We start from the raw sequence: 21,895 nt of genomic DNA on the forward strand, positions 1-21,895 counted from the left end.
TTGCAAAATCTGTTACAATATTCGGTAACACCATGATGTCAAGGACACTTTGAGACGCACCGGTTCACACCACTCAGCAAGTGGTCCGAGTGATGGGATTATATGATGCGTTTGACCCTGTTCAGACCTGCACTTAGTGCTGCCTTCTGGTGGTATACTTCAAATATTAAAAGAAAAGTTTTTTTTTTATTTTTATTTTTTTAAACTTTTCAGACAGAACTCTTCATCAGTGTGTCTTTTGTTGTGACCTCTGGCTGTCAATTATTCAAAATATTATGTAGCTGTGTGCATCCCTACACATAGCAGGAGTTTGTTTCCCAGGTCCACTGTATATGCTCCTTCCAAATTTTACCAGCATGGCTATTAATACTAAGTGCACTGGAATATTTAAAAGGAACATAATTCAATACAATTTTTAACAAGACAGCATTAAAATTATAGAGCTTCACATGGTAGCAGTTCAAAGGTATTCACTGGCAAAACTGGGTTGTTATGAAGTCTGCTCAGCTCACAGCCCCTGAAAACCAAAATTATTCTAGAAGGACTTCCACAGCTTTATAAACTGATCACCTAATACCAAGTCTGGAAGGGGTCTCTTACTGTCCCAGTTAGACTGCATTAAACCCTGATCCCATGCCACAATAAATTCGATCACCTAGAACACAACAGTGTACTGAATTATTACTTATTCCCAGAACAGATTTCATCCCAGATGACTACACATGGTACTCAATTATTTACATATTTATTGACATTACAATAGGAAACATTTGCAGAAGTCCTTATAAACAAACCTATAAACATTAGGTTTATTAATCTATAACTAAATTCAGAATAATCCTGTAGCAACCTGATGTAAGGTATTTTAAGGGAATGTCCTGCAAATCAGAAGACACTACAAACACAAGACCCTTATTTAAGTCTAAGGGATTTGGCATTAAATTAAAAGATAAAATACAAAAAGATTTGTACTGAGAAGTAAAGTCCCCTCTGAAAGTATTTGAACTGCAAGGCCAATTGATTTATTTTTGCTTTACAATGAAGTCATCTGGGTTTGAGATCAAACGATGAACATGAGACGATAGTTCAGAATTTCACCTTTCTTTTCTTGATATTTACATGTAGATATTTTAAACAACTTAGAACAAGGCACCTTTTGTTTGATCCCATCCGTTTATGAAGTGATCAAAAATATTGGAACATGTGACTGGCAGGTGTTTCTTGTTGCCCCGGTGTGCTCTGTTAGCTTGATTGTTTAAACAAGTAATAGCTGAAAGTCTACTCTTGGGTTAAGCCCTGCGTTTCACCTGTGAAGACTGCATTTCTTGTTAAAAAGGATAAACCTACATGAAGACCAAAGAGCTGAATCTAAAAATCTAAAAAAAAGAAGGGATCAGAGCCATTGCACAAGCATTGGGCATAGCCAATACAACATTTGGAATGTCCTGAAAAAGAAAGAAACCACTGGTATACTAACAACCAGCCAACTATTGAATAGCAGCAGTTGATGAAAGAAACACTGTGAGAACTGTGACGAAAAACCCAAAAACATCAGTCACTGACATCATCAACAACCTCCACAGGGCAGGGGTGAAGGTATCCCAATCCACCATTTGAAAAAGACTTTGAGAGCAGAAATATAGAGGCCATATCACAAGATGCAAACCACTCATCACCAGTAAGAATCAGAAGGCCAGATTGGAATTTGCAAAAAAATACAGAGATGGGCCACAAAAGTTCTAGAACCAAGATGAACCTCTACCAACGTGATGGAAAGGCCTGAGTGTGGAGAAGGAAAGGATCTGCTCATGACATAAACATGCAAGCTCATCGGTCAAATACAGTGGAGGTAGTGTCATGGCTTGGGCTTCATGGCTGCTGCTGGAATGGACTCACTAATCTCTACTGATAATATAACTCAGCAAAATGAATTCAGAAGTCTACAGAAACATTCTGTCTGCCAATTTACAGAGAAATGCATCTAATCTAATTGAGAGGAACTTCATCATGCAGCTAGACAATGATCCAAATCACACTGCCAACACAACAAAGGACTTCAACGGTGAAAAAATTGGAAAGTTTTACACGGTCCAAGTCAATCACCAGACCTTAACCCAATAGACCATGCATTTCACCTCCTGAAATGGAGACTGAAGAGAGAAAACAAACAACAACAACTGAAAGAAGCTGTGGTACAAGTCTGGAAGAGCATCAAGCCCGTCAGTGGGTCGCTGGCTTGATGCAGTTATTGCAAGCAAGGGATATACAACCAAATATTAAGTGCTATTTACTTTAAGACTACTTGCTCACCTGACAACTGGGTGGTCTGCCACCAAAGGTGCCACATTATTTGAAGTTATTTGACACATCCTGCTGTAAATATCAGGAAATTAAAGCTGGAATTCTGATCTATCATCTCATATTCATCTTTTGATCTCAAACCCAAATGTCTTCAATATATAGCAAAAAAAATAAAATAATAAAATTAATAAAAAATAAACTAAAAAATAATAAAAGATTTGACCTTGCTGTACCAATACTTTAGAAGGGGACTATACATTAAAACAGTTGCCACATGAAGAAAATGAAAGTATGTAGGACAGCATCACATGGGCTGTTCAGTTATAGAATCTTGAAGGACCTGAGAGAAGAGAAGGAGAGAAGAAATTAGAATGAACATTTCTCACAACAGCTAAGTGTATGAATATTTTAGTGACATTCACGTTGATGGCGCACCTGACATATTGTCGGAGAATCTGTCAGAGCTTGGTGGGAGGTGGGAAGAATTCATTCTAGATCCCTGGAAAACATTTGAATTAACACACTTAGAACAGAGGTCAGTAGGAACGCCATACTGCACTGGAAAGCTAGGTGTATAAAATGATAATAATAATATATATTTAAGCAACAATTTTAGATAAAGGAAAAGGTATGTTACATTTTGTGTGGAATAGTTGTTTGTGAGAGTGTTAGCTCAAATTGCAATTATATCACCACGTAAGTACGTGTCTTCACATCATATCAGATTATGATTAGGAAATTCTATATGGAGTTCAGTGGTGGCTCGTCCATAGGGCCTTCAGCCTTTTAACAAATGTTAATCTTCATAAAGTACCCATTCACAAATCTATACATTTTAAAACTCTGTTTAAATACCAACTAAGTGTTGCTATTTGACAGCTATGAGCTGATGTTTCATTGATTTCATTGCCTTTCTAGACGTTGCACACTTGCCATTTGGAGTCCATAGCTATTACTGCACCTAGTGGTCAAAAATGGGAACACACTCTAATAGAGGTCCATTGGGGAAGGGATACTCTCTGCCCCATGCTCGCTTTTCACTGGAGAAGGAGCAGTAGACAAACAGGTAATGACAGGTTAGCCAGATTGGGATAGTTTAAAAATACTTTGCAGTCACCAAGATCTTGTTTTATAGCAAACCACTGGAATTACAACTAATGAATTTTCACAAAAGCAAAGTACACTGTAAGTGCAGACAGTGACAGACTCTGATGCACAGAACCATTTCTATTACAAGATATCTTGAAAAGATTTGGAGAGGAAAAGGGGGATTATGGGAGTAATGTCTGTACATCAGAAATGTGTGGGAAACAATTATTTCAGGTCATTTGTGTGGTTTGTAAGATGCAGTTGAGCTGGGAATTACACTGAAACCTGTAAACCCTGGTTAATGACATTATCTCGAACACAGTTAAACATAGGTATGTCTAAAACCGCTCAAAATGAGCTGCTAGACTGTTGACTCTATGGCAAGGTTACTCTAAAAATTCACTAGATAACATCCTGTAGCATAAGTCAGGTGTGATAGCCTCATGACTTAATTTTGTTTGAGGCTTTCTTCTTACCCCACCAAAATCTATGGTCACAAGCTGCTGGTGATGAAGCTGTATATTTCATTGGACCCAGAAAATTAGTTATTTTTATGGAAATGCCCACAATGCTTTAACGTATTTCAGATAGAAAGCCAAACTATACTAATTATTATGAACTAAACGACTGAAAATCATAGAGAATGCTGATCCCCCCAACAACAAGTTTCCCAGCAGAATTTGTTACCGAGGAGATAGTCCTGAGACGGTACTCCATCAAGACATCCGTGAGCTTCTGCGTGATCTTCAGCACAATCTGAGCATCATCTTCACACTCAATGCGGAATGCATCCTAAAATAAACAAGACTGAATAAACCCCACTGCCAAATTGTGTACCTTTTTTTAAACTTTAATTTAGCTCCATGTTTCACCAAAAGAACATCATCATAAGTGAGTGGAATTAAACCTACAAGATTTTTTGAACTACAGTATCAGTCGCTAATACACAACCTTTTCAATAGCTTTTCAAGCTTTTAAATATTTACAATACAAATGTATAGAACTATACCAGATATCTGAGAAGTGTTGTGAGGGTGTTGTTGGACTCTGGGCCTTTAGCTCTCATCATTCTATCGCTGCCGTTCATTGGCAGATCATCAAGGTAAGCTCTGCCCATGTCCTCGCTTCGTGGACCCATCCCAAATCTGTCTGAGCCCATGTGCATCGATCTGCTGTTGGATAAATGCTGCATGCTCTCTGGACCTCCCATCATCCTGTCTGGTCCTAGCATGGAAGTAAGATCTCGCTGTTAGATGGCAGTATCCAAAATTTAAGATCTGACTGCTCCAAAGTACCACTGTGGTAGGATATTAACAGAATTTTTTTAATATGACTTGTGCAACACTCACGTTGAGCAGACATGCACACAGTTTAAGTTGCATAAAATATTCTTGCAGCAATGTACGTGGACATGCTTTCCATATTTATTGTATAGATAGTTTAACCCTATTTTGTTACAACACTGAAATGGATTAAATTCCCCCTTATTAAATGATGTAAATTAAATAATCCCCCCCCCCCCCAAACATTTTTATACATGTACAAGTTTATAGTAAATTTACTATTTAAAACCCCCCTGAAATTTCTACAAATATGCAGGTGGAGTGTTAGGATTTCTACAGACTTGTACCAAAGCACACCTCATTCTCTGGATTTGAACCCTACTGAAAACATGTGGTCTGAATTGGGGAATAAGTCCACATGCACAAACGGGATGTAATGCAGAATGTTGTGCAATGAGGAGTGGACCAACAACCCTCTACGAGTGTCCTACCTTGATAGACACTGTAATGGAAGAGGCTCAAAGCTGTTACTGTACTACTTAAAACAACTTTGTGTTGGACGAAAAAATACACGTTTAAATAAAACTATACAATCCCCTGACATGTTTTAGCTCAAAATACCACTTACCACTTATTTACTTAATTGATTAACTTTTTTTCTCATTTCCACAAAGGATGCCATTAATCCTGGATATATGTAAGCAATTTCAACAGGGATACACAATTCTAGACATAAAAACAGCAATTCTCTATTGTCTGGCCCCATGTAAAATTACCATAGTGGCCAGAGCTGGAGAGTCCACTCATGGGAACATCACCTGGACCACCATGCATGTTGGGAGGAAAATCTGTCATCATGCCACCCCGAGCTGGGAACTCTTCTGGGAAGGGGGGTTGTGAAAAACCACCACCAAAAGGTCCACCTGCTTTGTAACAATAAATCATTAGTTTTGCTAAAAATTACAATTCATCCACCCAAACTGTTAAATTAATGAGGAAAAAAACACAAAAAATGATATATATATATATATATATATATATATAAACATTTGTTGTTCAGTCTCTGTAGTGGCCTTCTGATTCAGCTCTACTATAGGCACAGATGATGTGTCATGGCACCCAAGTCAAGCAATGTTTACCACCCTCTGGTGACGATACCCTCTACCCCTTCTCACGCCACACTATATACTGTAAATGTTTAGAGCGTTGAACAGCTGAGGAGTTGGCAGATGTTTTTGGATTATTACAATCAATGTGCCATGCATAACCATAGGCAACTTTGGGGGGAATGGACACCATATATTTTAGTAGAGTCCTTTCACAAATTACCTGTCTAAGACAGAGGGCACGACTTCAGCACATCTTTCAAGTGGGAAAATCAAGACAAGCAATTAATAAAGTGGATAATATTTACAATGTTAAAATGCAGAGTTTCTATGCAAAATGGGTAAAGGTTGGCAGGTCTAGATTCTGGAGGTAAGAAGTTTTCCAATATTAGCATAAAGCTTTATTCATGTAATTGCTCATTTTGACAACCCCTCCCTCTCGCCTTCCTACTGCCCCTCTACTCACACAGGCACTGCACCCTGCCTCCGCACACACACCTGCAGCCCTTCCACTTAAGTGCCATTTTCAAATCTGCAGAGTGGGTAGGACCTAACAAAAAACAAGGATGCATTTACTTTTTACTTCCCCTGCACATATATACAAACTAACCGGGGTGAAAACCTCCAGGAATTGGTCCAAGCAGACTTGTAGCACCTGGTCCTCCCGTACTGGGATATGCAGACTCTGTTATATTCAAACACACACACATACACACACACAAGGTAGTGTAAACTAAAGGGCCAATATGTTACAGTGGAGTCAAGTATAAGAGAATATCTGAATTTTGCAGAGTGAGGCAGGACTTACTCATGTTCTGAAAGACTGGTACATCACCAGGTTCCCTAATCATAACCTAAAAAAAAAAACCAGACAACTGTGCATTACTAAGTGAATCTGAAATTTGCATCATCACAAGTCAGGTATCCTATACAAGGATCTCAGCAAATGTTCTCATGTCACAGTGACTTAGGAGGGAAAGTGCTAGTTAAACTGATTTAATGCAAAGTTGCTTATGTTATTACAGTTACGAGTAATTCTTTTTTCTGAAGAACACGGCTACCTAGGTGGGTTTTCCTCGTATGCATGCTCATATTTATTCTATGCAAAGTTGACAGCATATCTAAAATAAAATCAATATCATATTTCCTCTTAAAGTAAACATCGTCCAGCTCTCTGTTGTCCGTAGTCTCACAGACTGACACACAGGAGCATGCATTTGAGGTTCAATAAGGAGCTCCCTCTTCTGTTTCATGTTAATGTTGGCTTGTTTCTGATTTTACTGTTGCATTTTTATTTTTGCTGTTGCTTTTTTGGATGCTAATGTGTGTTCCTTTGCACTGCACACTGTATGTGAGGAATGCTTACTCTTAGGGCACTTTTTCCAGATTTTATGCAAGTAGGAAAACAGGATATAAATAAACTGTACAATGTCTCACCTTGATTTGACCTCTGCCCTCAGCTTTCTCCACCTCAGCAGCAATCGCTCTGACTGCCCTCTTGGTGTCTGGGTCCTGTTTTACTTCCTCTTCTTTGTGGGACACTTTTTCTGGGTGAGCGTGTTTCTGTTATTCAAGTAAAAAAGAAAACTGTTACAGCAGATACAAACACGTTTTAGCCCCTCCCCCATTTCTAATAAGGGTTAATGCATTGGGAAAACACAGTGTTCACACACGTGATGTACAGTTGATTTGAGAACTACAAGCCTTACCATGTATCTGAAACAATGCTTCCATCCAGTAATATGAGCCACCATTTCATTCTGTAGCTGCTGCACCTTACATAATCTACACTGGTAATGAGGAGGGACTGACTTGCTGGGGCTGCGATACTCCCATACATACTGTAGGCCTACACACACACACACACACACACACACACACACACACACACACACTTACTTAATACTCAAACATTTCCACAGTGAGCTTAATTTTTTCATTAAGAATACATACATATACAAGAATACATACCAAGAACTGGGTCTGTGACAGTTCTCAGCCGTTTGGACAGGGAAGGTATGGTCTGAACTGATCCATGCTTGGTGAACACTGATGGGAGTTGCATAAATTAAAATGACAATATTACACCCCATAGAGCATACTAAACATGCCTTAACGTACAAGAACACTGAACGTTATCATTCAAAACAGACCCAAAAAAAAAAAAAAAAAAACCCTCACTGTAAATACGCCTAAACTCCAGAGACCACTTAATCACAGTGCTTTTCCCACACAGACATCAACAGAATGGAAAAAGTGTGGCAAAGCAATCGAGCCACAATTGAAATCTGAGTGCTGAACATGCTGAACAACATGTAAAAATTTCTCATTAATTCTACTGGTCACAATACCCTGGTTCAGAGTAGGGATGCCCCAACCCAATATCAAGCATCTCTACAGGGCCGACAGTTGACTGAATCAGTACATTGGTACTGGATCAGATTTGACACTTTCTGATCAAATGGTCTATTTCTTTACCATGAACACAGTTCACAAATCGTCTGATGTTTTGCATAAATTGGCAGCTTCTCCATAGATTCTAAATGACAATATAAAGCATTAAGCTTTCTTTATTCTTTGTGGTCCTCCACAAATTTGGGATGAGAATAAGGAAGGTTTTCTGAACCTTCCAGAGAATCACAAGTTATAGATAGACGCACATTCTATCTACAGATAGATGTCCCCGCGTCATATTTCAGGTGATTACTTTCTTTCTATATTTAGCCAGTATCTATTTCTGCAAAACAGCACTTGAATCAGACTTGTCCAATTAAGGCCATTAATCAGTTCTCTTTAATGGCACAATTCTCTCACATATATAAAGTTAGTGCAGCTGATTTTGATGGTTTGGCCAGCAAACATACCCTTATCCTTCACTAACTGTTGCTGTATACAACATACAGTTCATGTTTGAACTAGCTTTGGACCACATCTCTCTGGACTATGGCCCTCCAAGTTTGTTCAACAGAAGCCTCTGTTGCAGTGGGCAAAGCCAGTCCAACTTAAGTGCATTAAGTTAAGTTTTCGTTTGATCAATATATAACTCACACTGGTTTACTGCGGCTCAAATAACACTGACCAGGGCCTTGTACCCCAATTCTGCCATCAATTAATCTGCTGCACCATTAAATATTGTCCTGCAGCTAATCTGGGCTGGAAAAGTTAAATAACACAAGGTCAAACATGCCAAGCCAAAATAGGTAATACAGTTTCTAATGTTGTTCAGGCTAGATTCTAATAATAATTCTAGAAAAAAAACAAACATTTTGTTAGAAAAATTACACATTCTTGAAAAAGTGTTAAATTCTATTACAGCCATAGAAGCTGAATGTATGTGCTACACAGAAAACTGAAACTCTGAAGATCTCAGATATGGCACATTGGCAATGACATCGCCAGGGCCAGAGAGTGCTGAGTAAAGAACTGGGCTCTGAGGGCAAGACTTACCTATGTCCCCACTGTAGACCTGCTGCTTTTTCTGTCATAGATGACAATTAAACCCGTCAGAAAGAAAGAGAAATAAAGAGGAGTTAGAGAGACAGAATAGCATGTGAGGTTGGGAACAATATCCCAACACTCCTGTGGTCCATCCTCCTCTTCGTTGCTCTCCATAAGTAGAGGAGGCTGTTCTTGAGTACGAAGGTTCTGGAGCCACAATTGACTCTACTGGTTGGTCATAGACTTGTACTGGGAGAACACTAATCTGCCTCTTCCCTACTATAGCATGGGGATTTTTTAGGCAGACATGAAAACAACAGTCCATGTCTAATAACTCAGGATAAATTAGGCAGTAAGCTGCACAGAGAAGACATATGGGGTCATGACCCCAGAGAAGAATCTGTTCTCGATTCATACTCGTGAGTATGCCTTAAAGATCTTGGTTGTCATTCTGTTGACTGGAGCATCATGCTATGCAATGCAGACACAGCATTGATGTTAGGCTCCCACTAGCTTGTGAAGTCCAGTCATTTATTTATTATGGCAAAGAATACTGATGAAGCATAATGCTCCTTAAAAAAGCTACTTTTAGCATGTGGGAAACAGCAGACACTAATATGTGTAGCTAGTTCTGTATTCTCTTGTACGTTCATGGTTTTTGCAAACAAAGCTTATATTCAGCCATCAGACAGTATTGCAATAACAATATAAAGACACTTGGCAGTCTCATTTATAGGTAGATGCTTGCATGCACATTTGCCTACCAGCCCATAGTACATAAACAACATGCAGTGCCTTATCCCCCTTGAACTTTTCCATATTTTGCAGATGTGACATAGTATTGAAGGTGTGAGGGGGATTAGTTACACAGTTATCTACTCAGCCCACATGCGCAAAAAGGTTCTCTGGTCTGATAAGACCACAATGGAACTTTTAAGACAAAGGGCCTTGGGACAAAGCACTACAACTATATATATATATATATATATATATATATATATATATATATATATATATATATATATATATATATATATATATGGCAATGTTAGAAGAAAAGATGTTCCAGGTTGCAAGAGACTTCAGACTGGGGCAGAGGTTCAGCTTCCAACTGAACAATGATCCTAACCATATTGCCCTTGCTAAGCCAAAACTCCAAGAACCTGAATATGCTAGAATAGCCCTGTCAAATCCCAAACCTCATTCCAAAAATTTGTGGCAATGTGTTGCTTTCAACCAATGATCTCCATCCAATCTGACACAGTATGAGCATTTTACCAAGAAGAATGACATATCCCAGAAGCTGTAATTGCAGCCAAAGGTGGTTCTTGCAGGTATGAATGTAGGAGGTTGAATACTAATGTAATCAAAATATGTCTGTATTTTTGTTTAATTAACCTTTGTGTTACAGTAAAAAAAATGCACCTTGAAATGTCAGAAACACTGTGTAACCCAAATGGTAAAAATCCTAATTAAGTCCATTTTGGTTCCAGGTTGTAAAAATACAAGATGTGGAAAAGTTCAAGAGAATGAATACTTATGAGGAGCTCTACAGCTCTGATGATGACTACTTTAATTTTTTTTTTTTCCAAATTTAACCCACAAGTTGATAGGCCAAAATGGAAGTGTTCAATGTGGCTCAGTGTGGTTTTCATATGTATGCGTGTGAGCACATCGGTACTGCACTTGACGCTATAGTGCTGTGCAATGTGCATCATGCAAATCCTCAGCAAATTCAATTACAGTAATGCGTTCTTACACAAATATTATTGCAGCACATAATGGCAGTACTTATATTTTGCCATTATGCAGTACATAATGGCAAAATATTGTCCCTCAGAGAAGTTACCTGTGGCCAGAGTAAATTACAAATGCAGTCTACAGTGATAAAGTAGTTAGAAGGTGTTCCTTATTTCTGATGTTCATAATTCCTGTTTGTAAAACATCTCCCTTTTATCTCAAAGATCCTAAAAATAATTGTAGCTCAGAATCTAAGCTCATATTTACATAAGAATCACATGCATGAAATCTTTCATTCAGTCTTTAGGCCTGATCACAGTACTGAGACAGCACTGGTTAAAGTAGTAAATGACCTAATACTGGCCTCTGATCACAAGTGTCTCTTGATTGCTTGATTTCAATGCAGTTTTTGATTCCCCAGACCAAAATATTTCTGCCCTTTCCTGGCTCAGTTCTTATCTAACTTACTTCTATCAAGTTTGGTGTTCTACAAGGCTCTGTCCTTAGCTCACTGTTTTTTGTGCATCATATATATGCTATCTCTGGGTACAACTGCTCATAAACATGGTATCAGCTTCCACTGTTATGCTGATGGTATACAGCTGTAAGTTTCTGCAAAGCCAGATGAGCATAATAATAATAATAATAATAATAATAATAATAAGTTGGACACTGAGCAACTTCCTCTTACTTAATTCCAACAAGATAGATGTAGTTTTACTAGGACCACAGGCAGCTAGAGCTAAGCTCTCTTATTATGTTGTAACTCTGGATGGTCTACACTTAAAAACCTCTTTGCTTAGACATGCATTTTGTTAAACAGCTTTTTTTCATAGGTAAAGGTGCAAATCTGGGGGGTGTCCATGGTCATAGAGTGTTCTGGTAAACTGGGATGTTCTGATACTGGCAACAGCTCAGGTTCTCCACAACACATGTATCATTAATTTTTCTATGTTTATGGCTACCAAGTAAACGTACCATGTTTTCCTTATAACCTGCCACAGTATCTTGTTAAAAATAAAATGTAAATGCAAGATCACTGCCACACGAGGGCAATTTCAACAGTCATGTGGAAGTCACGTGCTATAAAAAGATGGCATAAGATTTCTCCAATATATCAGAGTGCTTGACGGTTAAATACTTTCTTTGGCAGTGCTGTCCAACAGCTAAGTAAACGTAATTTTAATATCACACTGTTCAGCATGGGTAAAACAGCTGACAGTGAGAAACTAAGCTAGTTCTATGAATTTGTAATATTCACTTGCAAGTTTGAGGTTTTTGTAAATAAACAGTATAGAAAGATATGAATTATGCTTTAACCCACCTTGTCAATGTTCTTCTGTTTCAGGTGATAAGTGTGTACTTGAGCTGATGCCTCCATTCTGTGAGAAATCCCAATATGTTAAAAAAATATATATTATATATATATATATATATATATATATATATATATATATATATATATATATATATTATTAAAAATATTACAAAATATTTCAACTAAACTTATACCACAGCAATGTTTAATCTTTTACTCTGGTTGGTCAGCGAGTGTTTTTTTTTTTTTTTTTTTTTAACAGTAGTGCCAGCTGTAATTTAAATCACAAGTTTATATTAATGCACTGATGACCTAACGATGACGTCAATAAAGATCAATACATGGCATAATAGCTAGCTTGACAGCAGCTAATATAGTTCCTTCGTCGTAAAACAGCAACAGTATAACGTTTTTAAAATGTAACACGAAGAAACCTCAAGGAATCATCTACATAAATGTTATTTTTAATAAACAGACACAACGATTCTCCTCTTCATTAAGAATTAAACAGTAGCTAGCCTGAGGTTAGTAGTGATAGCATTAGCAATGGTGCGTTACAACAGAAAGAGAAACGGCGTTTTACTAAACACATCGCTCAGCTCAGTTTACTTTAATAAGTAAAGTAAACGGTTATCAATAATCTGCTGCACTTACCTCGGGTTTGTGCTAAACAATACTAAATTTTCCACAACAGTACAAAATGAAACACTTCACAGTCAACACGTTTTTATTTGTTTGTTTGTTTTTTTCGTTTTTATTTTGATCAGGCAAACGGCAGTCTTACTACGGCGGGTTTCAAAATTAAAGTCGTGTAGGTGTTTGGTATTTTTTGTTCCGCCTGTATTACTATTAAAAAAAATATATTTTAATTATTATTAACAACAACAGAGTATACGATACAATCTAGAGTGTACATATAACGTTTGCGAACAAGAACATCGTCAGGGGTACGTATTACAAAATAAATTATGCAAAAAGTTCAGACAAATTAAATAAAGTCTGGACGGCTATAAAGCTTTTGCATTTTAAAACACCTTTTAAAAATTCCCAGGCATAGGATTCTTCCCAGACTACTTGATTTTATGTATATAATAATGTTCCAGAAGAACTAAATTAATTACTTTTTTTTTTAATTAAATACTTAAACAAGTTGTTGTAATTATACTCAGGCATATGTGTAGGCGCCTGTATACGTAAAGGACCCCACATGTAGTAGCTCGATCACAGGATCCAGTGATTGATCAAATTAACTTCATAAAATCGTATTGTTTTGATCTCAAATCTAACAAAACATGTGAGTATGCGATTATTTATTGGTTGTGCAGAATTAAAGAAGTAAATGAGACAGTGGTTTGGATAAATATTGCCAGGACTCGCATGTTGCTAGTTAGTAGCATCACTCAGATGCATGGAAATCCATCTCTAGAAAACAAACCGGATTAGGAATAAGACCGAATTTAAATCATATACGATTAGCATTTATAACCATATACCTGTTCATTTTCCAGAACGCGTTCACGCGTAGTTTTCCTGCTCTAAGCGCATGCGGTGTGTTGCCACATTGAGCAGAAATCCTCCCTAACTGAGCGACTCGTACGGGTTTTATGGTGTTTTATGTAATAATTATTGTTTGGGGGACGTGCAGTGAATTTAATGACCTTAAAGAGAACCTCCAGCCTGAAACATATAGGATATGTTTATGCTGATATATTTATGATGTGTTTAGCGGTGCTTGTGTAATTTGTTGGCTGGTTCTGTGTTTTTATTATTCTCGGGAGAAGTTAGCGGTTGTGTGTCGCTCTGACGTCACAGGGGGGACACTGTAGCCCAGTTATATACACATCCTGTCTCTCTCCTCTTTTCTCCTCTCTCTTCCTCTCTCTCTCCTCTTCTATCCTCTCTCTGTCTCTCTCTCTCTCTCCTCTTCTGTCATCCTCTCTCTGTCTCTCGTCCGTCTCTCTGTGTCTCTCTTCCTCTCTCTGTCTTCTGTCTCTGTCTCTCAGTCTCCTCCTCTCTCTGTCTCTTCCTCTCTCTCCTCTTCTGTCATCCTCTCTCTGTCTCTCGTCCGTCTCTCTGTGTCTCTCTTCCTCTCTCTGTCTTCTGTCTCTGTCTCTCAGTCTCCTCCTCTCTCTGTCTCTTCCTCTCTCTTCTTCTGTCATCCTCTCTCTGTCTCTCATCCGTCTCTCTCCTCCTCTCTCTGTCTCTCGTCCGTCTCTCTCCTCCTCTCTCTGTCTCTCGTCCGTCTCTCTGTGTCTCTCTTCCTCTCTTCTCCTCTCTCTTCCTCTCTCTCTCCTCTTCTCTCCTCTCTCTGTCTCTCTCCTCCCCTCTCTGTCTCTTCCTCTCTCTCCTCTTCTGTCATCCTATCTCTGTCTCTCGTCCGTCTCTCTGTGTCTCTCTTCCTCTCTCTGTCTTCTGTCTCTGTCTCTCAGTCTCCTCCTCTCTCTGTCTCTTCCTCTCTCTTCTTCTGTCATCCTCTCTCTGTCTCTCGTCCGTCTCTCTCCTCCTCTCTCTGTCTCTCTGTCTCTTTCCTCCCCCTCTCCTCCCCTTTTTTCTTCTATCTTCATCTGTCTGTCTCTCTGTTTCTCTCTGTCTCTCTCCTCCCCTTTCCTTTTCTATCTCTGTCTGTCTGTCTCTCTCCTTCCCTTTCCTTTTCTCTCTCTGTCTCTCTATCTGTCTGTCAGTGTCTCTCTCTCATCTCCCCTTTCCTTTTCTGTCTGTCTGTCCGTCTCCCATTCCTTTCTTTTTCGGTCCCTCTCTGTTTCTGTGTCTCTCTTTCTCTGTCTGTGTCTCACCTCATTTCCTTTACTGTCTCTCTAGAGAACATTTATAAGACATTCAGAATAATAGATGCAAACTTTTGGACTGATATGAGTTTATCAGTATGTTAGAATATACTACTTTGATATTTGTATTAATGCAGGAACATCTATGAAGCCACGTGTTACCCTGTGTTCCCACTAGCAAGCAACATGGAGCTTGTTTCAATTGTAGTTTGTCTCTAATAAATAAAAATAATGCACTAATTAGTGTGAAAATTGGTTGTTTATGTGCTAGGCTTCGTAGTAGCTTCATTGATGGACTAGCAAAGCAAGCTAACTGTAGTAGCAATGTACAGTCACCAGAGAAGCTTTATTTTTCTTTGCAACGTCATATATGACAGGATTAGATGAAATCACAACTTCCGTTCCTACCTGCAATTAATTCTCATGTACAGTTTGACGCACAAAAAAAAAAAATGGAAGAATGTATCACTGTGATTTCATCTAATCCTGTTGAAATCCTCTGGAGACTTCAAGAGAGAGAAAATTTATGTGCACGACGTGGAGTTGCAATTTCAGTGACAGAGGCATTGCAACAAGCAACGTTTGAATTGAGATTCTTGAAAAATTGCGACAAATCCAAATGATTGGCTTGAACAATTCTTCGGACCAATCACGTGCCACATGAGGTCAGACGTTTCTTGTTGCACTGACTCTGTCGCTGAAATCGCAACCCCGTGTCACGCACATACTTTTTCTCTCTCTTGAAATTAATAAGACTTCAAAAAAAAAACAAAAAAAACACAGCTTGTCATGTTATTAGATACCGGATTCATCTGCCCTGAAGACTTTCCCATGGTGGAAAACTTCATTTTAACCAAACAGAGTCATATCAGAGAGTAATGAACTGAAATAATAATTATATAATAAATATAAATAAATAGTAAATAGTGATAAATAGTAGAGATGTGACGCTCCCTCTGTCAGAGTCACACCTCTACTATTTATTAAATGGACTCAGAGTCTATTCTGTTTTAATTGTTCCTTTCTGTTTTAACAGGAAAATGTCAAAGAAGAAGAAAAGGCAGGACGATTTCCATAAAGTGAAACTAAAAGTTGGCAAGAAGAAGCCCAAAGCGGAAAATTCAACTAATGTCAACTTTAAATCGAGGAGCATTCATTTACCGGATCAGCTGAAGCGAGATGACAGTGGACCGACTACACACCGACAGCTCAGTATTAAGGTTCACACATACTGTCTTATCTGAGTTAGCTGTCCTGGGTATCATAACTAGCTACTCCTTATGGCTATGTTCTTAACATGCTACTGTATTCACCAGTGTGTCAGTACACAGCTGAGTGCAAAAGTTTACATCCCATCATCCCATCTTGGGTGAGTATTATAACTGAGCAGAGCCGGAAGAGGAAAGAAGTTGGAGGCGGTTTTAAAGGAAAAAACTGGGCGTAGAGCCTCTTAGTTGGGGTGGGCGATATGAAATAATGTCATATCAAGATTCTCAAAGGCATTACTACAATACATGATATGTATGAGTGTGTATATATATATGTATATATATATATATATATATATATATATATATATATATATATATATAAAATGTGTATGTATATATGTGTATGTAAATGTATGTGTATGTGTATATATATATATATATGTGTGTGTGTGTGTGTGTGTGTGTCTCATTCCTTTGTTCCTGTGTGTTTTTCTCCCAGGATCTGCTGTCCCAGCTGCACCACTACAGCAGCAGTGTGAAGCAGGGTGCTCTCGTAGGCCTTCGTGAGCTGCTCTCAGCTCATCCATCCCTGCTCGAGCAGCATGCATCAGTCGTGCTCGCCGAAGTCGCTGCACTCTTCACTGATAAAGACGGCGCTGTGCGGGCAGCCGGTTCACGTCTCCTGCGCTTGGTGGCGCAGTGCTTGCCAGCCGAGCGTGTGGCTCCATTCTTCCCTCTGCTTGGCGCTCACCTCTCCTGCGCCATGACCCACGTCTCAACTGGTATCCAGGAGGATGCGCTGCGGGTGCTGGACGTGCTGCTTGAGCACTATCCTGCTCTGCTAGCACAGAGACATGCCGTGCTGCTTTCAAACTTCCTCGAGCTCATCTCGCAGAGGCGGATGAGTGGCACCACGGACGGAGGCAGAGCCAGTGGAGATCGGGCGGAGAAAGGAAGCTATGCGCTTTCTATAAGCACTAGTCGATCTGTTACAGCGCAGCAATGGAGACTCACTGTCCTGCTCAGGTACTGAGATCAATGTGTGTGATTTTTTTTTTTTTTTTTTAAATTGCAACGTACATTGTGGGTATAATCCATGTGCCATTTCTAGACAATTCTGTAGTTTTGTAGTTTGAATACATTATATATGTGTGTGTGTGTGTGTGTGTGTGTGTGTGTGTATGTGTATATGTGTATATGTGTATGTATATATTTGCATTTACTTTGTCATAATGCTTGCCAAAGGAAAAGAACATGCAAGTGTTTAGTGTTTAAAGAGATTAGCAATAACACTAATGTTGCTAGCTCATAGTAAACACTGAAGTGTCTCACCATTAATTCCCTTGATTTTTTTTTTTATTATTATTTTATACGATAGTATTTGTTTTGTTTTTTTTAATCTTTACCAGTTTTACTTGCTTACCAGTTATTTGCTGCTGCCTTTACGTCAGTCATTGACTCGCGTTCTCTTTGGTTGTTGTAACAATGCAAGATTTCTATCAAATATCACTTGTTTGTACATTATAAAGTGTGTATTAATTTAGTCTGTGTTTAGGTTGGGCCGGTTTCTTCAGGCAGTCGTGGAGGAGAGGCCTACAGAAGACGGTGTAGTGTGTGGAAGTGGCTTCGGGATACGGAATGGAGAGAAAGGGATGGTCACACCTGTAGAAATCAACTGGGAGGAGCAGATATTCAGTAAAGAGAGCATTCAAGTGTTTGAGAATTCCGGAGCAAAGCCCACACCACGCTCCACCTATCGGCTAAGGTATGCTGTGTTTTAATGGAATTGCTAATATTATGTACTATTTCTAATGTATGTTGATAGTAGATTTGTGCAATTTTTCTCTGCTTGTGATTTACCAGTAAAAATGTGTGATTAAAGATTTATACATCCAGAACTACTAGCCTTAAAAAACAGGAAAAAGAGCATTTCTTTTATTTCAGGTTTAAGGAGATTAGGAGAAGGTGTAATAATAATATCAGCCGTGCGGTCAGGAACTGCTTGCTGGCAGTGGCAGTCACAAAAACTCTTACTCACTGTGCATAAAGATGGGCAGCTCTGGTAATATAATAATCAGAATAAATGTCGTTAGTGTAAGATTGTTTAGGGAGGATTAAATCATTAGATCACACAAGCCTAATTGATAGAATCAGAACAAGAAGGTCTGACGTATATGAGGCAAGCAGAAGACGGGAATTTGGCTGAAAGTATTATTTATTGCAATTACTGCATCTTCTGTCACTTTGTGGCTTTGTTTGAAGGTCTCAGCATGCATGAGCACGTGCAGCAGAAAGTATTTATGTGAGTCTAGGTTGATTCACACTGCCCCTGGTGGTTAGACGGGGTGAAATAGAACTAAATCCATGTGTAATGTCATATAATCTCCCACCAGTGTGTTGGTTGTTTAACTGAATGAATGTTTGTCTGTAAATAATATTGCATTTGGTACACCACTTGGCTCCTTGACCCATCTCTGTGTAGTATTGGATGTTGTTGGTGCTGGTCTTGAGCAGACTGCAAAAATCTAACTGGAACCTTTGGTGCAGTACAAGTTTTCTGGTGTTAAAAAATGTTTGTACTTTGTACAGTGGAAAAAGGTTCTAAGTATACACATGTACATTTGCAAATTTTCTAGTTGCTAAACCAAAATGTGGAAGGTATAAGCGGCAGTGTGGTGAACTTCCTCAAAGCCTTATTTTAAAAAGTTTGGTTTAATCAAAATATGAAGGATGTCTGTGTTTGAGGAAAAAAATGTATTGTAGTTTATAGTAATCATGAATCCACCACTATCACATGGAATTGTTTAATGTAAAAGTCTTTCTGTTGGAGTTTTATCTTTCCAGGTTTTTACAATAGCCGATTTCTCGGTGAATGTTTCAGTTAAAATGGGCTTCTGAATTTTAATGAGTCATTGGATCTCCTTAATAAAATCTGTATATTATTAATATTATATTATATTAGAACCATTAGAAATACACAGGTTGTTCTTTTTGTCAATTTTGTCATTTATTAGCAGTATTATTTAATCTCAATACACTATATTACCAAAAGTATTCGGTCACCCATCCAAATGATCAGAATCAGGTGTCCTAATCACTTGTCCTGGCCACAGGTGTATAAAATCAAGCACTTACACATGCAGACTGTTTTTACAAACATTTGTGAAAGAATGGGCCGCTCTCAGGAGCTCAGTGAATTCCAGCGTGGAACTGTCATAGGATGCCACCTGTGCAACAAATCCAGTCGTGAAATTTCCTCGCTCCTACATATTCCACAGTCAACTGTCAGCTTTATCATAACAAAATGGAAGAGTTTGGGAACAATAGCAACTCAGCCACGAAGTGGTAGGCCACGTAAACTGACGGAGAGGGGTCAGCGGATGCTGAAGCGCATAGTGCAAAGAGGTCGTCGACTTTCTTCACAGTCAATTGCTACAGAGCTCCAAACTTCATGTGACCTTCAGATTAGCCCAAGTACAGTACGCAGAGAGCTTCATTAAATGGGTTTCCATGGCCGAGCAGCTGCATCCAAGCCACACATCACCAAGTGCAATGCAAAGCGTCGGATGCAGTGGTGTAAAGCACGCCGCCACTGGACTCTAGAGCAGTGGAGACGCGTTCTCTGGAGTGATGAATCACGCTTTTCTGTCTGGCAATCTGCTGGACGAGTCTGGGTTTGGAGGTTGCCAGGAGAACGGTACATTTCGGACTGCATTGTGCCGAGTGTGAAATTTGGTGGAGTAGGAATTATGGTGTGGGGTTGTTTTTCAGGAGTTGGGCTTGGCCCCTTAGTTCCAGTGAAAGGAACTTTGAATGCTTCAGGATACCAAAACATTTTGGACAATTCCATGCTCCCAACCTTGTGGGAACAGTTTGGAGCGGGCCCCTTCCTCTTCCAACATGACTGCGCACCAGTGCACAAAGCAAGGTCCATAAAGACATGGATGACAGAGTCTGGTGTGGATGAACTTGACTGGCCTGCACAGAGTCCTGACCTGAACCCGATAGAACACCTTTGGGATGAATTAGAGCGGAGACTGAGAGCCAGGCCTTCTCGACCAACATCAGTGTGTGACCTCACCAATGCGCTTTTGGAAGAATGGTCAAAAATTCCTATAAACACACTCCTCAACCTTGTGGACAGCCTTCCCAGAAGAGTTGAAGCTGTAATAGCTGCAAAAGGTGGACCGACATCATATTGAACCCTATGGGTTAGGAATGGGATGGCACTTAAGTTCATATGTGAGTTAAGGCAGGTGACCGAATACTTTTGGTAATATAGTGTATGTTATGAATTTACTCTATTTTAATGCATTTATAACCACTAATGATTCACAGGTGGCTTTGTCCCATTATTCTGCCTGTGTTCAGTCAACCAAAAGAAAAAATTGTGAATAGGCCAGTGTTTGATGTGCGTCTGTGTTTGACTCATTATGCCCTAGGCTGGATTTGGAGCCTGGAGCTGGAGTGAGTGAGGACCTGTGTTCAGCAGAGACAGTGCAGGGTTTTGCTGGTACGCTGGTGCCTCTCCTCCTGGAGGTGTGGGTGGAGGCCGTGGGTGGAGGACGAGCTCAGACAGACAGCGGGCACCTGCTCTCAGAGGAAGCCATGGCACTCATGTTCCAGATCCTTACAATACTGCAGCTACTGAGACGTCTCACACCTCAGAAAGACCAACAGGACATGTTGGTGTGTAAACACACACACACGCACACGACCACCACCACCACCACTGTAGTATAGCCATACATTATTGTACTGCCATGACGTAGCTGAGGTTGAGGAACAGTCAGAGCCAGAATTCACACACTTGCTGACAGAGCTGTCATTTTTACTGCTGTTTTTTCCCCAGTGTTTTTTGCATAGTGGTAAAAAAAAAAAAACCCACAGAACTAATAAAATGCTTTACGGTTTTCTTAGGCCACACCTACTTTGGGTTTAAAACTAAATACGGTGTTAAACAGATACAGGTAGTGGCACTGTGTTACACCCCTAGACCACACAAATGATATATTGGTGCTAGTTATGTGTCACCATTAAGTTGTATATCCAACAATAACAATCTGAAAATGCGACTTGAGGTAATGATTGTTCCCATGACCTATTGACCTGTGTACCTAAATCAGGGCAATTGTTATGTCTCTTGTGTTTTGTGGAACTCTCATTTATGGAATTGCTTTCAAGTCTGGTTAAAATAACATGCTTTAAAGAACAGCTGAAGTTATTGTTCAGTATGGGACAGAATACTTCCCAAAATGCTGTTTACCACACAGGCTCCTCTCAAAGGAAACATTTCATTTTGTCATTTTGTTGAATGTTTTGGCCTCTTATGTTGTGTAGGATTCCTGGTTTCGAAATTCTTACCTGAATGATTTCAAGCAGCACTTCATGAAGAATTTCCCCTACGGACAGCTAGAGGTGGCCAGACACAAGAAGAAAATGGATGGAAAGAGGTGTGTGTGCGTGTGTCAATATTTAACCTGTTGCACAACCAAATTTTAAAAGCTTAAAGTCTTAGACGTGGCGATTTTTTTTCTACTTTCATTGTCTTTATTGAAATCTATTGATAAAAGATATAAATAGAGCTTGATCTTCAAGTTCCTAGCTAGTTATTTCCAAAATCAGA

The 21,895-nt window shown here is 39.2% G+C and overlaps 2 protein-coding genes across 5 annotated transcripts in view; one reads left to right on the top strand and one right to left on the bottom strand.

Annotated features, from left to right (window-relative positions):
• Window positions 1–726: 726 nt before the first annotated feature.
• On the bottom strand, window positions 727–13,881 carry si:ch211-197h24.6 (uncharacterized). Of its 3 annotated transcripts, none has more exons than XM_034297852.2 (13): window positions 13,769–13,881; window positions 12,282–12,339; window positions 9,227–9,257; window positions 7,751–7,828; window positions 7,489–7,628; window positions 7,217–7,342; window positions 6,588–6,633; window positions 6,390–6,464; window positions 5,450–5,599; window positions 4,400–4,614; window positions 4,078–4,182; window positions 2,737–2,800; window positions 727–2,641 (listed from the first exon to the last, which is right to left on the bottom strand). In XM_034297852.2, the coding sequence occupies exons 1-13, from the start codon at window positions 13,774–13,776 to the stop codon at window positions 2,619–2,621; spliced, it is 1,119 nt and encodes a 372-aa protein (XP_034153743.1). In that variant the 5' UTR covers window positions 13,777–13,881; the 3' UTR covers window positions 727–2,618. The 3 variants fall into 3 exon arrangements, with proteins under 3 accessions (XP_034153743.1, XP_034153744.1, XP_026780038.1); XM_034297853.2 differs by having other exon boundaries at window positions 5,450–5,596; window positions 13,769–13,878; XM_026924237.3 differs by lacking the exon at window positions 13,769–13,881 and adding an exon at window positions 12,930–13,068.
• The window catches only part of tex10 (testis expressed 10), a 32,641-nt gene continuing 23,848 nt past the window's right edge, over window positions 13,103–21,895 (top strand). The window contains exons 1-6 of one of the 2 annotated variants that reach the window (XM_034297851.2): window positions 13,103–13,222; window positions 16,095–16,278; window positions 16,769–17,295; window positions 17,825–18,034; window positions 20,712–20,958; window positions 21,610–21,722. In XM_034297851.2, the coding sequence (XP_034153742.1) occupies window positions 16,099–16,278; window positions 16,769–17,295; window positions 17,825–18,034; window positions 20,712–20,958; window positions 21,610–21,722 (1,277 nt within the window). In that variant the 5' untranslated portion in view covers window positions 13,103–13,222; window positions 16,095–16,098. Of the gene's footprint in view, window positions 13,223–13,429; window positions 13,570–16,094; window positions 16,279–16,768; window positions 17,296–17,824; window positions 18,035–20,711; window positions 20,959–21,609; window positions 21,723–21,895 lie in introns of those variants that run through there. The other variant, XM_034297850.2, reaches the window with a different exon arrangement.

The sequence above is a fragment of the Pangasianodon hypophthalmus genome, chromosome 22 (genome assembly GCF_027358585.1).
Source record: "Pangasianodon hypophthalmus isolate fPanHyp1 chromosome 22, fPanHyp1.pri, whole genome shotgun sequence".
Classification (NCBI taxonomy): domain Eukaryota; kingdom Metazoa; phylum Chordata; class Actinopteri; order Siluriformes; family Pangasiidae; genus Pangasianodon; species Pangasianodon hypophthalmus.

Bases quoted from the DNA above. Each gene is read 5' to 3' on its own strand.
- si:ch211-197h24.6 (XM_034297852.2), bottom strand. The intron at 5,600-6,389 runs GTTAGTTTGTAT...ATTGTTACAAAG, and splicing joins TCCTGGAGGTTTTCACCCCG to CAGGTGGACCTTTTGGTGGT. The intron at 4,183-4,399 runs GTATAGTTCTAT...TGTTTATTTTAG, and splicing joins CAACACTTCTCAGATATCTG to GATGCATTCCGCATTGAGTG.